Source organism: Elephas maximus, chromosome 15 (genome assembly GCF_024166365.1).
Source record: "Elephas maximus indicus isolate mEleMax1 chromosome 15, mEleMax1 primary haplotype, whole genome shotgun sequence".
NCBI classification, from domain to species: domain Eukaryota; kingdom Metazoa; phylum Chordata; class Mammalia; order Proboscidea; family Elephantidae; genus Elephas; species Elephas maximus.
Window position 1 is genome coordinate 30,257,418 of NC_064833.1, and position 27,932 is coordinate 30,285,349.

Sequence of the window (27,932 nt, forward strand, 5' to 3'; positions counted from 1 at the left end):
ACCACTATGCCACCAGGGTTAGAAAATATGTTCTTTCCTAGAAAGCAATCTTATAAAAGTGATTTTCTATTAGAGTTCAGTTCTATTTAACTTTGTAAAAAATAGATTACTTAATAGCATAATTCTTTAATAAAACATGTTATAAATTTAACTACCATGTAACATGTGTGTTGTAAGTTCTATTTTTGCCAACTGGGCCCTCCCCTCCTTAAGTTATTTTTGTAAGTGCACTATGCTATTTTTTTTACATGTTGATGTAAAAATTTAGCATAGTGTGCATTATGAAAACACTTTGTGGGGAGGGCAAACTGGGCAAAAAAGAACCCCCATGTAACACATATTATTTGTGTAAAAATACGGTAAGCTGATAAGTTTTTCAAAATCAATTTATCTATCCTTACTTTGCTTGTTATTAATAGGCAACATACACCTCCTCAGTCCCTACAACTCAGTAAGGTTATCTTTCAATAAATGAGTAGTAAAATTTTTTTAAATTAATAATTTGTTTTAGAATTAGAATTTGATAAAAAATTATCTGAGATGTTTAAGCTACTGCAACTTTGCTCGAGGATCTTTGGTAGGCAAAATTATACGGTTAAATTTCAGGCTATAAGATGTATCATTGTAACATTAACACTTTCTAACACATCACAGTCCTAGTTATATATATATGTATATATATATATATACATATATATATATATAAAGTTCAGAGAAAGAAAAATGCAAATTACCAAATCCAGATTTTTCTTTTTAAGATTGAGTTTTGTATGCCCATTGTCATGTGAACTCACAGAACTACCAGTTTTAAATGATACATTAGGATGATTATTAAGTAGGTCCTGGAATGTCCTTAACCGATTGAACAGTTCCAAATTTTACTGCTATGGAAAATAACACTTCTCAAGAACCTTTCTTTTTTTTTTTTTGGGGACTTTCTTCTTCTGACTGGAGTCAGATGAGAATCATAAATTATGATTTTATCCAGTCAACTTATCATGTTAAAATATAGCACACACATACACACACAAATGCCTACAAGGAATCACATACTTAATAAATGCTTATTGAAATAAATTAATTTTAATTATACTGGATTTCAGGTGATGCTACTGGTACCTGTGGTGATCCAGGTACTCCCGGTCATGGTTCTAGACAGGAAAGTGATTTCAGAACTAAAAGTAAGGTGCGGTTTGCTTGCGATGTTGGCTATATTCTTCATGGTGCAGAAGAAAGAACGTGTTTAGCCAATGGCAGTTGGACTGGAAGGCAGCCAGAATGTAAAGGTAATCTCAACAAAATATACTGAGAAGAATGTAATTTAATGTGTAAACAAAATTCAGCTAAAAGGGAAATTCCTCCTTCTAATTCCCTCTACCCCCAACCATGGAGTGAAAGCAATATCATTCCGGCTTTACTGACGCCACCCTGTAAGTGAGCTGTGATAGGTAATGATTATAAGAAATATCTCTTATCGGCCATTTATATACATTTTTCACATCATAATAAATATCTGTATTAAAAAAGCAAAAAAAAAAAAGTATGTTTTTGCTTTGTTAAAAAGCCTTGTTTAAAAAGGTTTACTTTTCCCCCTCTTCCAGAATATTATGTATTATAGACACTGTGGAAAAAATAGGTTGTTGTCATATCAACATTGCGTGAGATCTATTTTAACTTTCAGGTTTGTGAAAATGGAAAAATATAATAAGATGCTTAAGTATAAATGAAATTTTTATTTATAGAGTGCAGTTGCTAGTAACTAGAATTCATAAAACTTAGGGTGTTTAAGTAAAATTATTGATTGTTAATGTAATTAAATCTTTACAAGATTGGCTGAAAATGAAACAAGGATAACCTGTGATTAAAATTTTTTTTGTGTGTGATGATCTTAGGCAACAACTAAACTTGCAAATGTATTTGTGTAGCTTACTTGATGCTATATCAATCATATTGGCATTATAATGAAAAAAATATTTCCACTATAGACCTCTTGACAATTTTTTGATTGACTAGAAGCTTATTATGTTTAAAATTATTATGTATGTTATAGGATAGTTATCTCTGTCTTTAACTGGAGAAATTTTTTCTTATTGTGCTTTAAGTGAAAGTTTATAATTCAAGTCAGTTTCTCACACAAAAACTTATACACACATTGTTAATGTGACCCTAGTTGCTCTCCCTGCAATGTGACAGCACACTCCTCCTCTCCACCCTGTATTCCCCATGTCCATTCAACCAGCTCCTATCCCCCCTCTGCCTTCTCATCTCCCCTCCAGACAGGAACTGCCCACATAGTCTCATGTGTCTACTTGAGCTAAGAAGCACATGCCTCATCAGTATCATTTTATGTCTTATTGTCCAGTCTAATCATTGTCTGAAGAGTAGACTTCAAGAATGGTTATAGTTTTGGGCTAACAGAGAGTCCAGTGGGCTATGAACTCTGGGGTCCCTCTAGTCTCAGTCAAACCATTAAGTCTGGTCTTTTTACTAGAATTTGAGGTCTGCATCCACTTTTCTTCTGCTACTTCAGGGATTATCTGTTGCATTCCCTGTCAGGGCACTCATTGGTGGTAGCTGGGTACCATATAGTTCTTCCAGTCTCAGCTAATGGAGTCTATGGTGTATGTGGCTCTTTTTTTTCCCTTGGGCTTATATTTTCCTTGTGTCTTTGGTGTTCTTCATTCTCTTTTGCTTCAGGTGATTTGAGACCAATTGATGCATCTTGAACGGCCACTTGCTAGCTTTTAAGAAGATGCCACTCATTGAAGTGGGATGCAGAATGTTTACTTAATACACCTTGTTATGCCAGTTGACATGGATGTAATTGGACCACTTTTAATAGTCTCAATTAGTGTGGCAACTCAACATTACATGGGAGAGGATTTGGAGAATATAGTTGCTGAGCAAAATTCACTCAAATACAAATATTTTGCTGTGCAAAATACAGACTAAATTGTTCAGTTTATTTCTTGAACTTCTTTTCCAAAGGCAAAATCACTATACTAATGCTCTCTATTACATGGGTGATATCTAAGTCAGCCCTTCGTTCAGCTGGCATAGAAAATATTTTGTTGATGAAATGTAACATGGTGCTGACTTTGTTTTGGTAGCATGCACATTGTGGGTAAAAGAGAACTATGAATGTCAGCAAATATAACAAAATTAATATTTTTTCATATATGGAGCTCATAGAAATCAAATAGAAAAACTGGGATTCTGATAGATGAATGAAGAAAGGATATGAACAGAAATTACAAAAAAAAATGCAATATATAGAAAAATTCATTATATCTACTAATTAGAAAATTATAGTTAACACAAGCATCCCATTTCACCCATTTTTGAAATGATAAGATGATATTCTGGTGTGGGTGCAGTGAAACAGAACTTTTAAATACTTCTAGAGATAATTTTATTGTTATAACATTTTGAGAGAGTAACTTGACAGAAATGTATGAAATTCATAGAATATGTCCATGCCTTTGATTTATGGATTCCAGTTTTGAGGTACTTTTCTTGAAAAAAAAATTAAAAAAAAAACATGATCATGAATATTTTTATATTTTATAATTTTTTATTTACATGATGTAATATTTTATAAGCAATGAAATATTAGAATAAATTCCATGAAGCAATATAAGAAATATAAATCAAGTACAACTGGGTAAAAAATAAGATTCAAAATCATGCACTCTATTAAAATCATGGGAAATGGTATTCATCTGAGAGGAGGTAGGAAAGCAAGTACACAGAAAAATGGTAATAGAGCAGAGTGGTAAAACTGGAGGCATTTTCACTCTTCTTTCTATTCTAGACATTTTGTAATGAATAATTTAGTATAAAATATAAAAGCTTCCTTGAATGTTGTGGAAAAAACACATGTAGAAACAAAAATGTCAAATACACATGTTAAAATGAATTTTTGACAAACTGTTAAGTTTTGGAAAATTACATGGTGTTAGGATGTATGAAAACTTTTTAACTCTTGGTGCACATACACTCACACACATATAGCATCACTACAAATGAAAGGCAACTTGGAATAATTAAGAAGCAGCAAGGGATATAGATGGCATTTTCTGAAACTATAATCATGCTTGATATTCATAAAGATAGCCTTAAAAAAAAATACTAAAATGGCTTCTTATTCTACACCAAAATGAACTACTACATTTGATATAAGCTTGCTTTTAAACTTTAAAAAATTCACTCATGATATTCATGGCAAATAGTTAAACATAATACATAACAGTTAATCATAACAAGGTGTGTTTGTAATTCCTGTTTAAAATATGTTGAAAACTTAGTGAAAATCATCACTAGAATTTAGTTGCTTAGTTTTTACCAAATTTGTATTTGTACTCCTTGGTCCAAAAATAGATATTATAAAGTTTTAATGTAAGTCCATTATATACTTATATAAATAAAAATATGCATGCATATCTATTGTCTTAGTTATCTAGTACTGCCATAAGAAAAATACCACAAGTGGGTAGCTTCAAAGACAGCAACCTATTTTCTCACAGTTATGGAGGCTAAAAGTCCACATCAGGGTCTTGGATGTGTCAGTTCTTTCAGTGAGCCTGTCTCCTAGTTTTTGGTTTCTAACAGTTATCTTTGGCATTCCATGCCATCTGCATGTCCCTTATTTGTGTCAATTCTTGTCTTTTTACAACTCAGAAATTATTGTGTTTAGAATCCACCCTACACTGGTATGACCTCATTAACATAATAAAAGAAAATCCCTCTTTCCAAACAGGATCACACCCACAGGTACTAAAACCTAAACCAGACTCAATGCTATCAAGTCAGCTCTGACTCGTGGTGAACCCATGTGTTACGGAGTAGAGCTGAGCTCCATAGGGTTTTATTGCCTGTAATCTTTATAGAAGCAGATTCTCAGGCCTTTCTTTCCCAGCATGGCTAGTGAGGTTCAAACCGCCAAACTTTTGGTTAGCACTGGAGAACAAACACTTTGCATCACCCACACCCACACACCTTCCACAGGGACAAGGGCCAGAGATTCAACACATATTTTGGGGAGAAAACTTCAATTCACAGCACCTATAATATTTAAATAATATACATTAAATCTCAGTTGCATCTCATTATTGTTACAAACCTTCTGATTTTATTTATTAATTTTTTTTTAGGCGGAGCCCTTTATAATTCTTCTGTAAAAGATTTTGTGTCCCCCAAAGGCAATGCTCATGATTAATTACTTCTCTTTGTAAAGTTTTTACTGTAGCTACCAATAAATTTTTTAAAAAATAAAAGAAAAGCTGTTATATGATTTGAATCTCCAGTAATTAAACTCATAAAATCAGCATAATTTTATCTTCAGTTTCAACCACTTATAAAAGATGGTTCAGTGCTTATTCTGGAGGATTTTATAGCCTCTTTGGATGATTTAAAACAGTTGTTTAGTCATTAAGTTTTTTGTGAGAAGATTCTTACTTGAGTTATTTTTATATACAATCTTAACCATTTCGTTTTATAGCTGTACAGTGTGGTAATCCAGGAACAACAGCCAATGGGAAAGTCTTTCGCATTGATGGCACAACATTTTCTAATTCAGTCATTTATTCCTGCATGGAGGGTTATATCCTTTCTGGACCTTCAGTTAGACAGTGCACAGCCAATGGAACATGGTCTGGAACTCTGCCTAACTGTACAAGTAAGTTTCTTCTCAATATTTTTAAATATTGCTAGTTAGGTGAATAACTATTTCTAGCTTTGCATTCCAATAACCAGTAATTATCAATGCCTCTTGATTGCATGTATGATCAATTTCAGACTGCAGAAGTTGATAAGAATCTTCAATTTCCTCATTTTTGGCATTAGTGTTTGGTGTGTAAATTTGAATAATAGTCATATTAACTGATCTTCCTTGTAGGCATGTGAATATTATCACTGACAGCATTGTACTTCAAGATAAATCTTGAAATGTTCTTTTTGACGATGAATGCGATGCCATTCCTCTTCTATTTGTCATTCCAGGCACAGTATACCATATGATTGTCTGATTCACAATGGCTAATACTAGTCCATTTCAGCTTACTAATGCCTAGGATATTGATGTTTACATGCTCCATTTCATTTTTAGTGACTTCCACTTTTTCTAGATTCATAATTCATACATTCCACATTCCTATTATTAATGGATGTTTGCAGCCGTTTCTTCTCATTTTGAGTCATGCCACATCAGTAAATGAAGGTCCCAAAAGGTTGACTCCATCCACGTCATTAAGGTGTATTCTATTTTGAGGAGGCAGCTCTCACCCAGTCATATTTTGAATACCTTCCAACTTGAGGGGATCATCTTCCGGCACTATGTCAGGCAATGTTCCACTGCTATTCATAAGATTTTCCTTGGCTAATTTTTTCAGAAGTAGGTTTTTCTTCCTAATCTTTCTTAGTCTGGAAGCTCCACTGAAACCTCTCCACCATGGGTGACCTTGCTGGTATTTGAAATACCAATGGAATAGCTTCTAGAATCACAACACACAAGCCACCACAGTAGATAGAAACAATGCTGAAGATAGCATGATAAAATTTTGCAAGACCAACAATATCTTCATTGGAAATACCTTTTTTTTTTTTTTTAACCAACATAAATGGCAGCTAAACACATAGACCTTGCCAGGTGGAATACACAGAAATCAAATTGACTACCTCAGTGGAAAAAGACAATGAAAAAGCTCAATATCATCAGTTAGAACAAGACCAGGTGCCAACTGTGGAATAGACCATCAGTTGTTCATATGCAAGCTGAAATTGAAGCTGAAAAAAATTAGAACAAGTCCACGAGAGCAAAAGTATGAACTTGAGTATATTCCACATGAATTTAGATACATTCTCAAGAATAGATTCGACTCATTAACCACTAATGACCAGAAACCAGATGAGTTGTGGAGTGACATCAAGAAGATCATACATGAAGAAAGCAAGAGGTCATTAAAAAGACAGAAAAGAAAGAAAAGACCAAGATAAATGTCAGAAGAGTTTCTGAAATTTGTTCTTGAACACCGAGTTGCTAAAAAGAAAGGAAGAAATGATAAAGTAAAAGATCTGAAAAGATTTCAAACAGTGGCTAGAGAAAGCAAAGTATTATACTGAAATGTGCAAAGACCTAGAGTTAGAAAACCAAAAGGGAAGAACACACATGGCATTTTTCAAACTGAAGGAACTGAAGAGAAAATTCAAACCTCAAGTTCCAATGTTGAAGGATTCTATGGGGAAAATATTAAACAAAACAGGAAGGATCAAAAGAAGATGGAAGGAATACACAGAGTCACTGTACTAAAAAAAAAAAATGGTTGATGTTCAAACATTTCAGGAGGTAGCATATGATCAAGAACCGATAGTACTGAAGGAAGACTTCTAGGCTGCACTGAAGGCATGGGTGAAAAACAAGCCTCCAGGAATTGAAGGGATGCCAATTCAGGTGTTTCAACAAATGGATGCAGCCTGGAAGCACTCACTCTTCTATGCCAAGAAATTTGGAAGACAGCGACCTGGCTAACTGACTGGAAGAGAGTCATATTTGTACCCATTCCAAAGAAAGGTGATCCAAGAGGATGTGAAAGTTATTGAACAGTATCATTAATATCACACACAAGTAAAATTTTACTGAGGATCATTCAAAAATGGTTGTAGCAGTACATCAACTTGGAACTGCCAGAAATTAAGCCAGATTCAGAAGAGGACATGGAACAAGGGATATCACTGCTGATGTCAGATGGATCTTGGCTGAAAGCAGAAAATACCAGAAAGATGTTTAGCTGTGTTTTATTAACTATGCAAAGGCATTCAACTGTGTGAATCATAACAATTTATGGGTAGCATTACAAAGAATGGGATTTCCAGAATGTTTAATTGTGCTCATGTGAAACGATAGACACGATAGACAGTCATCGGAACAGAACAAGGAAATACTGAGTGGTTTAAAATCAGGAAGTGTGTGTCAAGTTTGTATACTTTCACCATACTTATTCAATCTATATGCTGAACAAATAATACAAGAATATTATATACTATATGAAGAACTTGGGATTGGAAGATGACTCATTAACAACCTGGGATATGTAGATGACACAATCTACCTTGCTGAAAGTGAAGAGGACTTGAAGCACTTATTGATAAAGATAAAAGACCACAGTCTTCAGTTGGATTATCCCTTAACATAAAGAAAACAGAAATCTTCACAACTGGACCAATAAGCAACTACATGATAAACAGAGAAAAGATTCAAATTGTCAAGGATTTCATTTTGTTTGGATCCACAATCAACACCCATGGAAGCAGCAATTAAGAAATTCAAACATCGCATTGCGTTGGGCAAATCTGCTGCAAAAGACCTCTTTAAAGTGTTAAAAAACAAAGATATTGCATTAAGGACTAAGTTGCGCCTGACTCAAGCCATGGTGTTTTCACTTGCCTCATATGCATGCAAAAGCTGGACAATGATTAAAGAAGACCGAAGAAGAATTGTTTCCTTTGAATTATGGTGCTGGTGAAGAATATTGAATATACCATGGACTTCCAGAAGTCCAAACAAATCTATCTTGGAAGAAGTTCAGCCAGAATACTCCTTAGAAGAAGCAAGGATGGCAAGACTTTGCCACACATACTTTGGACATGTTATCAGGAGGGATCAGTCCCTGGAGAAGGACATCATGCTTGGTAATGCAGAGGGTCGGATAAGAAAAGGAAGACCCTCAATGAGATGGATTGACACAGCAGCTGCAACAATGGGCTCAGGCATAACAATTGTGAGGATAGTGCAGGACTGGGCAGTGTTTCATCCTATTGTGCGCAAGATCGCTCTGAGTCAGAACTGACTCTATGGCACCTAACAACAACAATTAGGTGAAAAATATTTATAAGTACAAAATTATATGTGTGTATGCATATGTTTTGGAGTTAAACTATGCAAGTTTTTGAATATTTGCATTGTATTCCATATTAGTAGTATTATGGTTAGAGTATGTGATAAACTGTTGTCAAGTCGATTCCAACTCATATGACCCTATAGGACAAGGTTTAACTGCCTCGTAGGGTTTTCAAGTTTGCAATCTTTACGGAAGCAGACTGCCACATCTTTTTCCTACAGAGAGACTGTTGGGTTCAATGCCAACCTTTCAGTTTGCAGCAGAGTGCTTAACCAACAACTACACTACCAGAGTTCACTGGAGTGTACACGAGTGACTTAAATGAATCAGTTGATGGTTATCAGGAACAGGCAGAAGAGAGGGTGAAATGAGCACAGAATGCCCACGAGACTCTGAGTTTCTGTTAAGTGTGACGGTTATGATTTGGGAATAGGTAAGAGTAATGGTTGAACAACATGATGAACACGTTTAATGCCACTAAACTGTACATGTAAAGATTGGTGAAATGGCAAGTTTTTGTTTTTTTTTTTACCTATTTTTTTACCACAAAAAAGAAAAAAAAAATTGGTTCACTTACCAAGGTACTGAGTTACCAGAGGAAAGATGGATCACAGAAATTCAAGGCTATTAAAACAATTTAAAAGTTTTTTTTTTTTTTTTTTTTAAGAATAGTAATGAGTTATTAGCCGAATCTAAATTTAAAAATACAAACTATGGAATTTTATTAATACATTAATACAGTCAGTTCTCTGTATTTGTGGGTGTTGCATCTGCAGATTCAACCAACTGTGGATTGAAAATATTAAAAAAAATCTCCAAAAAGAAAAACTTGAATTTGCCTATTGACCAAGCACTACGCTGAATACACAAGAATGAAGTGATGTGTAGGCACACCCTTCTGTAGCCTCCTGCCATTTCAAAGATCCTCAATCTGTCTCCTGCACTCCTCGTTTGAGCATTGTTCATCTCTTGCCCTGTCATTATTCTCTAAACAATACAGTATTGTATAACAGCTACGGTATTGTGTAACAACTGTTTACATAACATTTATGTGGTATTACTGCTACTATCAGTTGCGGATGAATCAATTCTGACTCATAGTGACCCTATAGGCCAGAGTAGAGTTGCCTCATAGGGTTCCCAAGGGGCAGCTGGTAGATTAGAATTGCGAATCTTTTGGTTAGCAGCCATAGCTTTTAACCACTGTGCCACCAGGGCACCTACATGGTATTAGATATTATGACTGGTATAGAGATGATTTAAAGGATAAGGAGGTTGTGTGTAGGTTATTTGCAAATTCTACGCCATTGTTATAAAAGACTTGAGCATCTGAGGATTTTGGTATCCGTGGGGGTGTTGGAACCAATCCCCCACCAATGCTGAGGGACAAGTGTAATTGACTTGGGTTTTTAAAAAGCTTACTGATTACTTGTGAGTTCTTCCACTAACATAGGAAGTCCTCATAGTTGATTTGCCCTCTTGCTAGGTTAAAAATTGTATGCCAGATCCTGAATTATAATGAAATTCAGGGAATTTTTGAAACATTTATTTACAATTCCTAAAATTATGTAAATTAACTCCCATGTACAGAATTCCAAAAACACAAACTTATTACCATCCAGTCGATTTCGACTGATGGTGACACTATAGGACAGGACATTGGATTTCCAATGGTGTATATCTTTATGGAAGCAGACCATCACATCTTTCTCCTGCAGAGCGGCTGGTGGGTTTGGACTGCCAAACTTTCAGTTAGCAATCAACTGCAACCACTGTGCCACTGGGACTCCTCGTGTATAAAATAAAGTAATATTAATTTAAGCAACAAAACACAGTCATGGGAAAATTATGGTTGCATGTATTTATTAAGTAGAGCTGCAGGAACATCTTTTAAATTATGGAATGTTTAAAAAGAGGAGTTGTTTGAACAAATCAAGTATAGCAATTCATGTGATATCTAGAATATTTTAATTTACCATGTGTCTTAATCACCCAGTGCTGCTATAACAGAAATACCACAATTGGATGGCTTTAACAAAGAGAAATGTATCCTCTCACTGTCTAGGAGGCTTTCAGAGTGTTTTCTATCTCTGCTGGCTGTGGCAGAAGGTCTTTGTCTTTAATCTTCCCAGTCAAAAAGCTTCTCAGGGAAAGGGATCCCAGGTCCAAAGGACGCGCTATTCTCCTGGCTCTTATTTCTTGGTAGTATGAAGTCCCTTTGTCTCTGCTCGCTTCTCTATTTTATACCTCAAAAGAGGCTGATTTAAGATGCAATCTATTATTGAAAATTGAGTCCTGCCTCATATCTTTTTTTTTTTTTTTTCTTATCTGTCTCTAATCCTGCCACATTAACATCATAGAGGTAGGATTTACAACATATAGGAAAATCACATCAGGTGACAAAATGGTGGACAATCACACAATACTGGGAATCATGGCCTAGCCAAGTTGACATATATTTTTGGTGGACATATTTCAATCCAAGACACCATGTTAGTTGGGTAAACAATAGTCTGCTATATTTTCTAGAATATCAATTAATAGAGACCCTTGAGAAAATTAATAAAGCCTTTGAAATATACCCATTGCCATCGAGTCGATTCTGACTCATAGTGACCGTATAGGACACAGAACTGCCATAGAGTTTCCAAGGAGTGCCTGGTGAATTCAAACTGCTGACCTTTTGGTTAGCCGCAGTAGCACTTAACCACTTCGCCACCAGGGTTTCCTTAGAAATACAGTTGAAGAAATTATCCTCTTTACAATGGTGAGGTGAAAATAAAATATGAAGAATTCTATTGGAAAAATTCAAAAAATTTCTTATAAAATTTTGGTCTTTTTAGTTTTTTTTTTTTTTTTTTCTTTCCGTATCTAATTATCCTTGGGTAACTAGTGTCTCCTGTATACTGCAAATCAAAAAAATGATTCAATTTCCAATTAAAAATTTTTTTTTATTATAAAAATCCATAACCAAACTTGTTGCCATCTAGTCAATTCTGACTCATAGCCACCCTTTAGGATAGAGTAGAACTCCACAATAAAGTTTCCAAGGAGCAACAGGTAGATTCGAGCTGCCAACCTTCTGGTTAGCAGGCAAATGCTTAATCACTGTGCCACCAAAGGAATATAATTTTTTATTTAAAAAAAAAAAAAAAAACTTTCAATATAAAATAGAGAGAGAACCCTGGGTACATGATTTAATTGAACTTTTTATGGATTCAGTTAATTAAAAAAAAAGTTACATAAAACCTTCTATCGGCGGGCATTTTGCCAGGCACTAAGAATAGAGAGTTCAGTAAGGTCTCTGCTCTCTAATATCTCACAGGTCAGTAAGAAAACTTTGGCATTCTAGCATTTTTGCCCTTTGAGAGTTTCCAAACAGGTTGATTTGCAAATATATCTTTTCATTTTCTTGATTGCCCAGTAGCAATACACACACACACAGCACATGACACATGCACACTCCCTGACTAAGTCAACTAGTGCTGCTGTAACAGAAATACTACAAGTGGATGGCTTTAACGAGGGAGAAATTTATTTCCTCACCATCTAGTAGGCTACAAGTTCAAATTTAAGGCATCAGCTCCAGGGGGAGTCTTTGTCCCTCTGTTGACTCTGGAGGAAAGTCCTTGTCATCAATCTTCCCTTGTTCTGGGAGCATCTCAGCACAGGTCCAAGGGATGCACTCTGCTCCTGGCAGCGCTGTCTTGGTGATATGAGTCTCTATGTATCTCTGCTTGCTTCTCTTTTATATCTCAAAAGAGATTGGTTTAAGACACTATCTAATCTTGTAGATCTCATCAATATAACTGCTGCAAATCAAGCTGTGACTGCTAACCAAAAGGTCGATGGTTCAAATCCACCAGGCACTCTCATAAACCCTATGGGGCAGTTCTACTCTGTCCTGTAGGGTTGCTGTGAGTTGGAATCAACTCAATGGCAACATGTTTTTTTGTTTAACCTATCTCATTAACATCATAGTGATAGGATTTACCACACATAGGGAAATGACATCAGATGACAAAATGGTAGACAATCATACAATACTGGAAGTCATAACCTAGCCAAGGTGACGGATATTTTTGGGGACACAATTCAATCCATGACACTTCCCATTCTTTAACAACCTCAGTGCAACCACGTGTGTAGATGTATCAGCTGTGATTTGCCTTATCCCTCTTAACAATTTTAGGGAGCATTTTAGGAATAAACATAATTTAATAACTATGGTAATCTCCCATCCACTCCTGTATCTGGCCATAGTAGAGATGTTGGTAAAAGAGTAAAATTTTTCTCACAGGACTTCTACCTGCAATTATTCAAGCAGATTCAGATTATAAATGAGTTTGAGAAATTGCTCATTTAATTAATCTGTCTTTAAAAGTATGCAACAAAAGCAGGGACTCTTTCCAACCCGCACCCCCCACTATCCTTCTGCAACTCCATGAAGGTCCTTATCAAACCCACTGCCAATGAGAGTGTTAAGCTTCCTCAAACTGACTTGTTTTCTCATGGGTAGGTCACAGAATATGTCATGAAATTAAGGCCATGCATTTAAACATCATATACACTTTGGCAGGGAAATTATACATCAGCAGAATGAAACAAAGCTGGAAGAAAAGGTTTTTGCCATAACACCAGGCAGCTCAAAGCAGTACCTGGAATTAAACAATTTGGTAATATTCTTTTCTGTAATGCTCAGACTGAGAGAGATAAGATTTAAAAACAAAGCACTCACTCAAAAATATATGGGGTTTTTTGTCAGGACTAAAACAGTTCAGGATATTAATTATATGGAGATGCTTACCTTTCAGTTTCTAACAGGCAGCACCACCTCAGGTATATTGAACATACAGTTCTTCCCTCTACATACAAAGAAGACACAACCTGAGCGAGAACAGGTTTTGTTTATAATAGATTAAGGATTGGCTTTCAGGTCTAAAAAAATATTCCTTGATTTCCCTGGGTGATTTTTTTTTTTTCTTCTACCTGCCAGGACCTTTGCTTCCGAAATTTTGAATGTTTCCTCTGACAGATCTTGTTCATTTGGGCCAGGGCAGCATACTTAACCACGTTCTGTTAATGAGTGACTTTAAAGATTTTTGTTCCAAATAACCAGCACAGAAATGGTCGTAACAACCTTTGTAGCAAGCCTGAGAATTCTCAAAGATATTTTTTACTGTAGAGAGATAGGTCAAGGAGATAGGTCTAGTATCCACAAAAGATGGCTGTGACTGTCCCAGCATGAAAATGGGTAAGGTGAAGACAAGAAATATTGAAATCTTATCAAGGAGTGAGAGCTATCCCTTAAAGCAGTGTTTCTAGTCTGGGGGTGATTTTGTCCCCCAGAGCACGTTTGACAATGTCCAAAGATATTTGTCAGGGGCGGGGGGGTGCTGCTATTGACAGGTAGATGCCAGGGTTACTGCTAAATTTCCTACAATGTATATGGCACTCCCCCAAAACAAAGATTTATCCATCCCCAAATGTCAGTCGTGCTGAGATTAAGGTCAAAAATGGAAGCCAACTTTTGCATTGCAAGATTGTGGAAAATCAGGAGTATTATTAAGGGAATGGTTTGCCTGTCTTTCTGGAACTTTATTCTCTACAACAGAACTCTGTTCTGAACTTGAAGTTAGAAGCCTGGAAAAGCATTTGTGTAACGGTGTCTGTGCAACCATGTTCAATACTGTATTGTCTATAATAGGAAAACACTGGAAAAATTCAAACAGCAATCAACAGGAGGTTGGTTAAAGAAATTACACTGCATGTATATCCACATAGTGGAGTATTATGTTACTAAAATTATGTGGATCTATATGTGTTAAGATTCAAAATGTCTATTAAATATTAAGTTAAAAGAGAAAGTAGTATTGAAGGGGCTTAGACTAAAGTTACCACAATTATCTGTTTTACTGCTATTGTAGAGATTACTTACTTAAATTTAATATAAACTGTTGCCATCCAGTCAATTCCCACTCAGAATAAGCCTATAGGACAGAGTAGAGCTGCCCCATAGGTTTCCAAGGAGGAGCTCATGGATTTGAACTGCCAACCTTTTGGTTAGCAGCCGAGCTCTTAACCACTGTACCACCAGTTTCCAGATTTATCATAAATAATGTTAAATGTTAATCAGTTACATGTTAGAAGTTCATGAGAAAACCGCCTATGAATACAAATTCAATCTTTTAAAACGATTTATGAATTTTTGAGAATTTGAACTAATTAATCATTTATTCACATTTATACGTTAAACAAATATTTATATAATCTTCTGTGAGGAGTCATGCACTAGTCTAGGCTGTCTGAGAATATAATAGGGCAGAAAAGAAACGATTTATCTCTCTTCAAGGAGTTTATTGTTATGTGTGTATGTGTGTGTCCTGTGGGGAGTGTGTGTGGTGGCTGCTTAGGGATTTGGGTCACCTTAGAAAAGATTTTCCTGCAGTAAACCACAGCATCCTGTCTCTGAATTTTAGGGTGAAGCCTTAAGGGGCTGCTGTTCTTAAGCTTTTGCCTAAAGAGACCAAAAGCCCCTTTCTGTTACTAAAAAAACAAGCTGGTAGTGAATGGATTGGCTTGCGGAGCAGGTGCTGTTTACAAAGACTGTTGCTATTGGAAACTGCCTCTTTGACTGCCTTTGCTTCATTACGAAACCACCAAACAAATCGTTCCAAAGCTTTTATTGTCAGATGTTTCATTCATGACACTGCCATGATATGCAAACTCTTAGTGCATCCGTGAAATAAACCCTCTGTCCTCTCTTTTGGTAGCTGTATCCTTCAGCTCATGTGCCTTACAATCTTCTCGCCAAAATTCTAATTCAGTCTGTAAAGCACTGTCTAGAAAATATCAGCAATTTGTAGATGTTCTCTCTATTTTTTATTTCTAATTAGGAATCTAAGTTAAAAATATAAAATAATATAAAGTAAAATAAATTGAAAGCTTATCCTCATATTTATATGGTTGTACAGTTTTAAACTGCAAAAAGGAATGAGATATCCTTGAGCATTGAGCAGTTATTTGATTTTCTATCTAACTTCAGTTATGGCATTAATATATATGTATATATATATTTTTTTCTTTATCAAAAATCACAGGACGAAAAATCACCCCGTACACGAAACTCTAATTAGAAGTCAGATAGAAACACTCAAGGAGTGTGATTTCACCAACAGTCTCAAGGGCTCCAGGGATTATCAGGTGGAGTGCCCTGAATATTGTTCTTTAATTTAAATGCCATTATTCACGGTCTTAAAACATCACAAGCTCAACAGATTAGAATAATGTGAATAGGAATTCTTGACATTCATAATTTTAATAGTAAATTAATAAAATTCAATGTACTTTGACCATTATTAAGGGTTTCCATATATTAATCCCTTCTTAATTTTAACCTTCCACTTTAGAAATACTGAGGAGAATTAGCTTTTTAAGAAGAGTATTATCCAGATATACCTGGTGAAATTATTTACCTTTACATCAACAAAGAAGATTCAGCATATCAAAAGGCATATACTAAATGCTTTCTATCTCCAGAAAAGAATAACGTGTAAATTTCTGGTTTTCCCTTTTTCTCTTAGCTTCGACGGCAGTGGGTGGGTGGTGTGCCAGAAATCTTTTAGCCAATTCATTGCCCAAATCATGCTTAAATCACGGGCTTCGAAGCAGCTGGTACTGGTGGCTTATAATTTCTATTATATTTTATTCTTAAATGCTGTATTTAGTATTATTTTTACTTTTTATTCTATCTCAAGTTTTACAAAATCTTTTGGGTGACATTATCAATAAATGACGATCTTTTTTTTTTTTTTTTTTTTTATGTGATCAAGGCCAGGTTTATTAAGTGAAATTGCTAGGATCTTAGAAGGCTTCCAGGCCTGGGGTTTAATACTCTATGATTACCATCTAAAAAAGCTTCATAGTTTTATCTATGAATTTGTCTTTTGTAAGTGAAATTTGATGGGACAGTGGAGCATGTGCTAGTGTTTGGATTTTAGCTCACGTGTAGCCCCACTGCCCTGCGTTCCTGGAACGGGTTCTAGGCTTCCTTCTCCCTACCCGCTGATACCTCAGGCCCGGCCAGGCCTCTCCCGTCACACCCCTATTCGGACACCGCTGATGCTCTCTACCCAGCTGGTTGGTCATGTTGTGTCACCAGGGGTAGTCCTCTGTTCGTTTGTTGTCTTCCACCCCTTTTGGGGGCTTTGACACAAGCATGGGGATGGTTGGGTTTGGTGTGTTCACAGTGTCTTTAGGCAGGGCAAAGTGATAGCTGTCCCTGTCCCAAGCTGGTAGCACTATGATATGTTTGGTGAGTGACCTAGTGAGCCTTCTAAGCCACCCCAACCTCCCAGAGAAGAAGTTGCTGTCTCTTGGAGGTTACCTTTCCACCATGGGGTGGCAATGAGCTCACGGAGAGTGGAGATCAATTCTAGCCCCCGGGGCCCAAAATTTCATTCGGCACTGGGTCCTAGAAATTATTTTAGCTCATCCTGTATATGCTAAATTTATATTTCATAGTTCATTTATCCTATTGTTTATTCAATAAAAATGTATTTTTGAGCCTAACATTGTTATAATTAAAAAAAAAAACTTTTGTAATATCCAGTTGCGTGACAATGTGCAGGAGATACGCTTTTAATCCAGCAAGTCAGATAAATTGGGGGTTTCAGTGGCCATATGTAGGAATACCTACTAACCTAAAGGTTCAAACCCATCCAAAAGCACTGCAAAAGAAAGTCCTAGTGATCTGCTTCTCAAACACAACAGGCAAGAAAACACCATGGAGCAGTTCTATTCTGTAACACACGAGGTTGCCATGAGTGGAAATCAGCTCGACAGCAATGGGTTTGGTGTTTTTTGTTTTTTAATATAGGAATACAGACTTCAAATATTAAGTTAGAAACCATGCGTCTATAGGATGGCTTCTCCATGGACATATGATGCAGATTAAAAGAGGTTGCAGCATTAGAGTTCCCTACAGCATAATGATATGCTAACCGAGCCTTTTCAGGGCCTAAATGACAGCTTCTGAACCATGTGTGTACAATCTCTAATAGACCTGATCATAATCAGCAATTGTCAGCGTGTGCTTCTGTTTTATGAAGGAGCCCTGGTGGGCCAGTGGTTAAGCACTTGGCTGCTAATCAAATAGTCAGTTCAAATCTACCAGCTGCTCTAAGGGAAAAAAGATGTGGCATTCTGCTTCCATGAAGATTGTAGCCCTAGACACCCTATAGGGTAGTTCCACCCTATCCTATAGGGTCACTAGGAGTTGGAATTGACTTGATAACAACAGGTCTCTCTCTCTATATATGTGTTATGAGTAAAATGAACATGGTAACTAATTTCCTCTATTTATATATTAAGCATACCATATGCTTACTGTTCTTCTTTATTACATACATGCCACATTAACCATCTGCTCTTCTAATCCAATACTGATAGTAATCAGTTGTGGAGACCCAGGTATACCAGCCAATGGACTGAGATATGGAGATGATTATGTGGTTGGACAAAATGTTTCTTACATGTGCCAGCCAGGCTATACAATGGAGTTAAATGGTTCCAGAATCAGGACTTGCACGACTAATGGAACATGGAGTGGAGTAATGCCAACTTGTAGAGGTATAATGATTTCATCAATATAAATATAAGTGATAACCATCACATGCTTCTTTAATCTTTATAGTCAAATTTAAGGTAAATTTAAATGGCATTTTATATACTCAGTTTTATTTTTTATTTTTCCTGGTAATAAAAAATGGCTGCTGCAGTTTTTATTTTAAACCATATAATGTGTAAGATTTAAAATTTTTTCCACAAATACATTGTATCTTATTGTTAGTTATGGCAGTATACTTTAATGTAACCAAAATATATATATATATTATTTATTCTCATAAGTAAGCACCATTATTATTTATAATTATTGATAATTATTTAGAAGAGGGCATAACCTTAATGAATTATAACTTTGCTTTGTGACTCACTTAGATAAAGTTATAGAAAGTGTAAGGCAAAAAACTTTCTATAATTTGAGAACAACCACATTGAATTATGGGACTATTATTTTTCCCAAAGAGAGGCAAAAACAGTTTCTTCAAAGAATGCAATGTAGAATCAAAATTTTAGTCCATTTAGTCACAGATTTGCTACTTTGCACTGTTTCTTTGTTTTTTTTTTTTTTTTTTACTTTGGGAACATTTTCAGAATTTTATTTTTTTTTGCCAATTTTTATGATTATTTATAGCATATTATAGATGTATTGTCAAACAATTTACATTGTTTTAAAATGATTTTGAATAATTGAGAGTTCTCATGCAGTCATCTTTCTAAGAGAGCTCACAGTTTAATGGCTCCCTGGCTCATAATATAACAAAAAATAATAATTCTGGTGTGTTTATTCTTCTTATTGATTATAGTTTTTGAATCAGATCACCGTAAATATACATTTAGAATATGAAAATATAAATGGACATTTTATATTTTAGAAGCTGTCTTATACATTTTTTAATATTTGCTGGTAATGGCAATTTTAACCAACTCCAAATAATTTATTCATATATATTATTAGTCCTCACTATTTTTAAATTTTAAGTTAGTATTCCTCCTTTCTTCTTAATATGTATCACCTTATCCAACACATCTTTGCTTGAGGACAACTTAAAAAAAAAATGTTAAAAAATTTAAATATGCATTTACAAAGCTCTTTTAACATATGAATCAAAGTGGTTTAAGGGAATCAATTTGGTTATTTTAATGAGATACATGACCTTTGTTTTCACAAATGTCACAGAACTACGCTCAAATTCCTGGATACAATGCTTACACTATACATAGCCAAACAACCCAGCTCTTCAGTCTGTCTAAGGGTCATTGGAAAATAATTTTATATAAAACCAATAATTATCAGTTACAGTATACTGGATAGAAGGTCACCCTCTATTATCCTTTCCTCAGATGCCAGGCAGCTTGCTATTTTGTAAGAGAATCTCTGACAGCCTGTAGCCATTATGTTGCCAAGAAATATTTCAGGAATGTTTCAGGAATGCTACCAGGAGAATAAACATGTCACACCATATTGTCCTCCAAAAGGTTAAATTAGCACATATGCTTCTTCTAATGATTTTTTTTTTTTTTTTACACCCAGGATATTTCCATCGCTCTGTCTAATCACTTTTAATATAATTGCAGCTGTTACCTGCCCAGCTCCTCCCCAGATCTCTAATGGCCGGTTGGAAGGAACAAATTTCGACTGGGGCTTTAGCATCAGCTACATCTGTTCTCCGGGTTATGAACTATCCTTTCCTGCTGTTTTGACCTGCGTAGGGAATGGAACCTGGAGTGGGGAAGCACCACAGTGCTTACGTAAGTACCATTTCTATACTTTAACATAGATTTTCTCATTTTTCCCCTCTTAGAGTTATTTCACTAAGATTTACAACTGTTATTTATTTTAAATTTTGCCAGAACAGATATGAAACTGATAAGCTTCTTGCTATGCCTAATTAAAATTCAAAGAATAATCATTTATTAATATAGCTACTTTTCACGTAATCTAATCATTACATTCTTTCTATTCTGACTCCAAATTTTAGGTTAACCTGCTTTGTTTATAGACTTCATATTTTTCAATATTATTCCTCAAAATAAAAGACACTCAGATAAATTCTACTGCTGAAAATTCTTCATATTTATTTTCAATTTATCTCAGCAGAATACTTTGTAATTTACCCAAAAACCTCTTTCTGCAGTAAATCCATGTCACTTTTACATGTTCATTCAAATCAAATTCTTATAATGGCATTTGCTATGATAATGATTGTGATTACAAATCTAACATTACTACAGTAAGCACAGAGTTATTTTTCTTTTTAACAGAAGTTACTTTATAGTATATATTCTAGCAAGTATAACTTGAAGATTAATTTGGAAGAACACAAAATAAAAGCCAGATGTCTGTTTTTCATAAATCATTGTACCACACGATATGAATAGATTCATTTAGTGCTATCCTCTACTTAGGCCTCTTTTCTTTTCCAGCATGTGGGAGGACCACACGCTACCATCCTCATAGCCTTGGAGTTAGGCAGGGCAAAGTCACTCAACTGGTTGAACCCTCCAGAGTCTTCTCATGTCATTCAGAATATAATCCAAATTGTCTACAGGCTCTTATGTCCTTTTTCTTGTTTTCCTCTAGGATCCCCTCATTTCATACTACTTCCCCCATCATTCACACTTCTTCAGCCACATTGTTCACCTTCCTTTTCCTTGAACACTCAGTCACTTTTGGCAATAGGAATTTTGTATTCAGTATTAGTTTTGCATTTTGCCTGGAAATTGTATTTTATTTCTTCAGCTCTTCACTCTAAATTCCCCTTCTGAGTGTTGTTTTCCTTGGTCACCTTATTTGAAATTTCATATGGTGCCATATAATACTGCCCTTCCATACTAGTCCCCTCTTCTTTATCTTTGCTCCTTAAAACATATGTGCATTTTACTTGTCTTGTTCATTTTGTCTATGTCCTATACTCAAATTTATGTTCTTAAAGGCAGATTTTTTTTGTTTGTTTATAATGTATTGGTCATTTCATTTTATGTCAGTTAAGAGAATTTAGCATAAACAGCTTATGAATAGGTATGATTTTTTTTTTAATTTTATTTCGTTGTTGAGAATATACACAGCAAAACATTCACCAATTCAACATATTTTACATGTACAATTCAGTGACACTGATTACATTGTTCAAGTTGTGCAACCATTCTCACCCACCTTTTCTAAGTTGTTCTTCCTCCATTAATGTAAACTCACTGCCCCCTATGGTTCCTATCTAATCTTTCAAGTTGCTGTCATCACTTTACTCCCATAAAGGTGTTCTTAAAAGAGCATAATGCTTAAGGCAGACCTTTTTTTTTCTGGTTAAGCTAAACTATTGTTTGGTTTTAAGAAGACTTCAGAGGATATTTTTAGTTTAAGTTTTAAATATTTTCACAGGGCAATAGTTTCAGGGATTCATCCAGCCCCCTTGGCTCCAGGAAATCTGAAATCCATGAATTTGAAATTCTGTTTTGGACTTTCCCCCTTTTGATCAGGATTCTTCTATAGACTCTTTGATCAAAATGTTCAGTAATGGTAGTTGAGCACCACTAAAGGCAAAGTTTTTTGTTTCTTTTTTTCATTATGGTATCCCTGGTATGTAGCACAGTGCTTGGAAGTTATCTAAATTTATTATAATGCAATCATAACTAAGAAGTATGGCATTGGTGCAGGGATAGAAAGTAAACCAGTGTTATAAGCTAGAGGCCTCAGAACTGTAAATAGAGCCTTGATATAGACCAAATCAGTGGGGGAGAGAATGGACATTTCAATTAATACTTCAGAGAAACTAGTTTACACATACACATACTTGTGATCCTTACCTCACATAAAATAGCCAATAAGTGATAAATTTATTAAAGACTTAAATATAAAAAGAAAAACTAATAATGTTTTAACAATTAAGAGAATATCTAAATAATGTTAAAGTAAGAAAGAATTTCTTAAACAATATGCTAACATACAATCCATAAATTAAAAAGTGGAAAAAATCAGCTACATTAAAATAAAATTCTCATCATCAAAAGGCCAGTAACAAACTTGAACAATATAAACAATATGCATGAAAAATAACAATAATAGCTAAACTATATATTCTTTTACATTTATATTTAAATTGCAATAATTATCCAAATATAGGAAACACTAGTGGCGTAGTGCTTAAGAGCTATGGCTGCTAACCAAAAGGTCAGCAGTTCAAATTCAACAGGTACTCCTTGGAAACCCTATGGGGCCGTTCTCCTCTGTCTTATAGGGTTGCCATGAGTTGGAATTTGCCCAATAGCAAAGGGTTTGGTTTTATCCAAATATAACGTGGGCATTTTTGTCCCAGTTGCTCTGCGTATATTTTTTCTACTACATACAACAGAACTCCCTGGTAAGTATATTTAGTCACACTTTGATAAATAATGGAAACCCTGGTGACATAGTGGTTAAGTGCTATGGCTGTTAACCAAGAAGTCGGCAGTTTGAATCCACCAGGCCCTCCTTGGAAACTCTACAGGGCAGTTCTACTCTGTCCTATAGGGTCGCTATGGGTCGGAATCAACTCGAAAGCAGTGGGTTTGGTTTTGGTTTTTTTGATAAATAATGGCACTGGGGCTCAGAGAGGGATACCAAATGGGAAGAAGGACACTATAACTCTGTTATCATTTAGGGACCTGGCTCCATTGTTAAGTGGCCTAAGGTCATACTGCTAGAAAATGGCAGTTTATATTCAAGTTCAGAGAAGTCAGATTTAAGAGGCAATTCTCTCATTCTTCAAATGGTCAAATTCATTAATTTTAGGGGCTTTTTAAAGAGAAAAATCTTTTCTCTCTAATACTGTTCAAAGTATGTGCTTTTGTCCTGCAGTTTATATCTTTGTGAACTGAAGCCATTTTAAAATAAACTCTGTATCTTAAGCCTCTAAACATGACACCATTAGGTTTTTGGTGGATTACTTACTACCCGAGAATGCACAGGTAGAAAACGAAAAGAGAGAGGAGGACTGAGGTGTCTATGTGGTTCCATCTCCTTTCTTCCTTTTTGTTGAATAAAGATAATTTATGAAATGAATCACTCGGAAGAAATATGCAAGAGAATCACATCAGAAGTGGGTTATTAAATAACTCAGTCATAGAAAGGATTGCTCAAGACAAAATGACCACCGATGATGTGCACTGAGCAAACACTTATCGAATTCAAAACGCGTTAGACACGGGAGATACAAAGATTAATAAGACAAGGTCCCCGGCCTTTAGTGTGTGATGTTATATTGCTGGAAGTGCTTGGATGCCAAGTGGATTAAGGTTCGCAATGTCTAAGTGATAGTGAAAATGAAAACAAAAGAAAATAAGCTGATGTTTATGGAATCAGTTTTCTTGTGTTATTTTACTCTGAAATATTTTCCCCAATTTTATTTTAGTATTTATTTAATCACAACTTTTAATTTTGACTCATTAAAATTTTTAAATATATGTATTGATAAAAAGGGTTGAAAGTTCAGATTTCTCCTAGGGTCTTAAATTTCAAAGAAGGTCTTTTCTTGAACATTGGGCCTGAGACCAAGTTACTCTGTAATTAGGCAATACATACGTTGCAGTTTGCTTGAGGTATTCCTAGTTCATCCATCTCTGCTGTTCTGACAGGCATCCTTTCCAGTTGGGGCTCCACTTTCACTCTCAAAGTGTGCTGATAGGGGTGATGTATTTTATAGTCCAAACCAAAAACCAAACCCATTGCCCTTGACTCAATTCTGACTCACAGCGACCCTATAGGACAGGGTAGATCTGCCCCATAGGGTTTCCAAGGAGCACCTGGTGGATTCAAACAGCTCACATTTTGGTTAGGAGGTGTAGCTCTTAACCACTAAGCCACCAGGGTTTCCATTTTATAGTCAGTCAACCTAACATCACCTTAAGGTAGCAAGTGTACTTAATAAGGATTTTGTTGCCACAGTTTGTTTTTAGAAAGAATTAACTTTCAGGTACTAAATCTGCAAATTTAAAAATTGAAAGCATTCTCTAGAGATACCTTTGCCTTAGTTATCTGCTAGATATAAAACCTTCTGACCTTACTTCCACTACACTTCTGCATGTGTACTCTGCCCAGCCACACTGGCTTCCTTCCTCTTTGTCTAACATGTGCGAAACATGCCCATTCCAAGGTAGAACTTTGGCAATTCAGTTTCCTCTCCTTGGAAAGCTCTACCTTGGGATCTCAGCATGGCTAGACACTTTGTTTGATATTCTTTTCTCAATGAGACACATCCTTGCTACTTTATTTAAAATTGTCTCCCCTCTCCCCTTCACCACATTCACACTTTTACAGTTCTGACCTGCCTCCTCCACACTGTTTTTCTCCACAATACTTACTGCCTTTCTGCATGCTACCTTTTTTTTTTTAACTTATGTTTATTATTTGTTGATCTCCCTGATAAATGCATAAAACTTCACAAGGGCGATATCTTAATCTGTTTATTTATATGTCCAAATGCCTAAAAGCACCTAGAACTGTGTCTTCATTATAGTAGTTGCTCAATAAATATATGTTGGCTGGAATCATCTATTCAGTTTGGTTTGGGATTCTGTAAAGTTGGTCTTTTCCGTGGTTATTGTAGAATACTGAGATTTCTTAGTTTGGTATACACATGGACTCTGTTGGCCTTTTCTCTTGAAACAACACACAAATACCTCCCACAGTATTTTGAAGAGGAAAGCGACAAGATACTGGGATACATGCTCTGAGTGTTCAACAGGATGCAACAAAAGGAAAAAACGTATTTCTTTTTATATACGTATGCAAAAAGTCAGGGCAGTCTGGAGAGTACAACCTGGAACATTATGGGCTATTTCTTTCTGTCAGAGTTAACCTATGATCACATTCCTTTTCAGGAGCACGCCCCATCTTTGCAGCCTGTAGGTCTAATCACATGCTTTGATTCTGGTCAATATTATTTTGATTCTGGTCACAGTTATTCAGCTTTACCATGGTACTGTACAAGGTGAAAGCTATCTGAATCAGACTAATTTTTTAAAAATATTATACTGAGTTTTACATCCAGGATTTATTCATAGGTGTAATCAGAAAAATAAGTACTTTATTGGAATAGAAAAACACCTCACTTTAATCCATTATTCTGGATGTCACCAATTTTCTAAACCATTTACTCTGCTGAATCCTGCATTATTTCTATAAGTGTCTTTCCTTTCACTTACAGCAAAGTTTTGTGGTGACCCTGGTATACCTGCCCAAGGAAAAAGAGAAGGCAAAAGCTTTATCTACCAGTCAGAGGTTTCATTCAGCTGCAATTCTCCTTTTATATTAGTGGGATCAAGCACCAGAATATGTCAAGCAGATGGCACTTGGAGTGGTTCATCACCTCACTGCATAGGTAATATTAACTAAATGCTGGTTATACCCGATAATTGTGCTATAAAATTCAGTCTACCTAATTCTTTTGCTTGAAGTTGAGCAGGCTTCTTCCCATGGAGAGATACTATTAGATTTGCATTCTTTATTTTTAGCATCGATCCATACATTGAGCTATAGATCACTTAAAATTATTTTGTATGAGAGAAATATATTGATTATAAATGTAAAGGGATAAAATGTTTTTAATCTTCATTTTAGAACCCACCCGTACCTCGTGTGATAACCCAGGAGTGCCCCGGCATGGATCCCAGAACAATACATTTGGATTTCAAGTGAGTGTTTGAGATATTTCCATTTAGTATAAAAATGGATCAAAAGGTTTTTATGGTTCCTATACATTTTTTTTTTTATACATACTATCCTGTTGGCACATACAGAAAAAAGTCACACTTCTATCTGCATTCATGAACACATGAAATCATAAACACATAGAAAAAGTAAAAGGCAACAAATAAGTGGAAGTAAAAGGATGTTTTTTTTATTGTACTTTAGATGAAGGTTTACAGAACAAACTAGTTTCTTATCAAACAGTTAGTACACATATTGATTTGTGACATTGGTTACCAATCCCACGACATGTCAACACTCTCCCTTCTCAATTTTAGATTCCCAATCACCAGCTTTCCTGTCCCTTCCTGCCTTCTAGTCCTTGCCCCTGGGCTGGTGTGCCCCTTTAGTCTCCTTTTATTTTATGGGCCTGTCTAATCTTTGGCTGAAGGGTGAACCTTAGGAATGACTTCATTACTGAGTTGTAAGGCTGTCTGCGGGTCATACTCTTGTAGTTTCTCCAGTCTTTTCTCAGGCCAGTAAGTCTGATCTTTTATTGTGAATTAGAATTTTGTTCTACGTTTTTCTCCACCTCTGTCCCAGACCCTCTATTGTGATCCCTGTCAGAACAGTCAGTTGTGGTAACTGGGCAGTGTCTAGTTGTGCTGGACTCAGTCTGGTGGAGACTGTGGTCCATTTGTCTTTTGGACTAATCTTTCCTTTCTGTCTTTGGTTTCCTTCATTCTCCCTTGCTCCAGATGGGGTGACACCAGTAGAGTATCTTAGATAGCCACTCACAGGCTTTTAAGACCCCAGATGCTACTCACCAAAATAGAATGTAGAACATTTTCTTTATAAACTATGTTATGCCAATTGAACTAAGTTTTCCATGAAACCGTGGTCCTCAGAGACCTCTGCCCAGTAATTTGGTCTCTCAGGGGGTTTAGATGTGTCTGTGGAGCTTCTATAACCTTGCCTTGGACAAGCTGTGCTGACTTCCCCAGTGTTGTGTACTGTCTTACAATTCACCAAAGTTACTGCTTACCTATTATCTATTTAGTGTTTTTCTATCCCCATCCTTTCCCTCCCTCATAACCATCAAAGATTGTTTTATTTTTTGTGTAAACCTTTTCATGAGTTCTTATAGTAGTGGTCTCACACAATATTTGTTCTTTTGTGATTGATTGATTTATTTCATTCAGCATAATGCCCTCCAGATTCATCCATATTGTGAGTTGCTTCACAGATTCATCATTGTTCTTTACCCTTGTGTAGTACTCCATTGTGTTTATGTACCACAGTTTGTTTATCCATTCATGTGTTGATGGGCATCTAGGTTGTTTCCATATTTCTGCTGTTGTGAACAATGCTACAGTGAACAAAGGTGTGCATATGTCTATTTATGTGACAGCTCTTATTTCTCTAGGATTTTTCATAGGAAATGGGATTGCTAGATCATATGGTATTTCTAACTTTCTAAGGAAGTGCCATATCGTTTTCCAAAATGGTTGTACCGTTTTGCATTCCCACTGGTAGTGCATAAGAGTTCCGATCTCTCCAACATTTGTTATTTTCTGTTTTTTTAATTCCTGCAAGTAATGCCAGGGTGAGATGGTATCTCATTGTGGTTTCAATTTGCATTTCTCTAATTGCTCGTGAATAGATTTCCTCACATGTCTGTTAGCTACTTGAATGTCTTTGACAAAGTGTCTGTTCATTTCCTTTGCCCATTTTTTAATTGGATTATTTGTCTT

The 27,932-nt window shown here is 35.6% G+C and overlaps 1 protein-coding gene across 3 annotated transcripts in view; it reads left to right on the top strand.

The window, feature by feature from the left end:
- Positions 1–27,932, top strand: part of CSMD3 (CUB and Sushi multiple domains 3) — a 1,374,620-nt gene that overhangs the window by 1,315,620 nt on the left and 31,068 nt on the right. For all 3 annotated transcript variants that reach the window (XM_049854130.1, XM_049854131.1, XM_049854132.1), the window contains 6 exons: positions 1,104–1,286; positions 5,501–5,677; positions 18,345–18,524; positions 20,094–20,267; positions 25,697–25,870; positions 26,110–26,183. In XM_049854130.1, the coding sequence (XP_049710087.1) occupies positions 1,104–1,286; positions 5,501–5,677; positions 18,345–18,524; positions 20,094–20,267; positions 25,697–25,870; positions 26,110–26,183 (962 nt within the window). The remainder of the gene's footprint in view (positions 1–1,103; positions 1,287–5,500; positions 5,678–18,344; positions 18,525–20,093; positions 20,268–25,696; positions 25,871–26,109; positions 26,184–27,932) is intronic.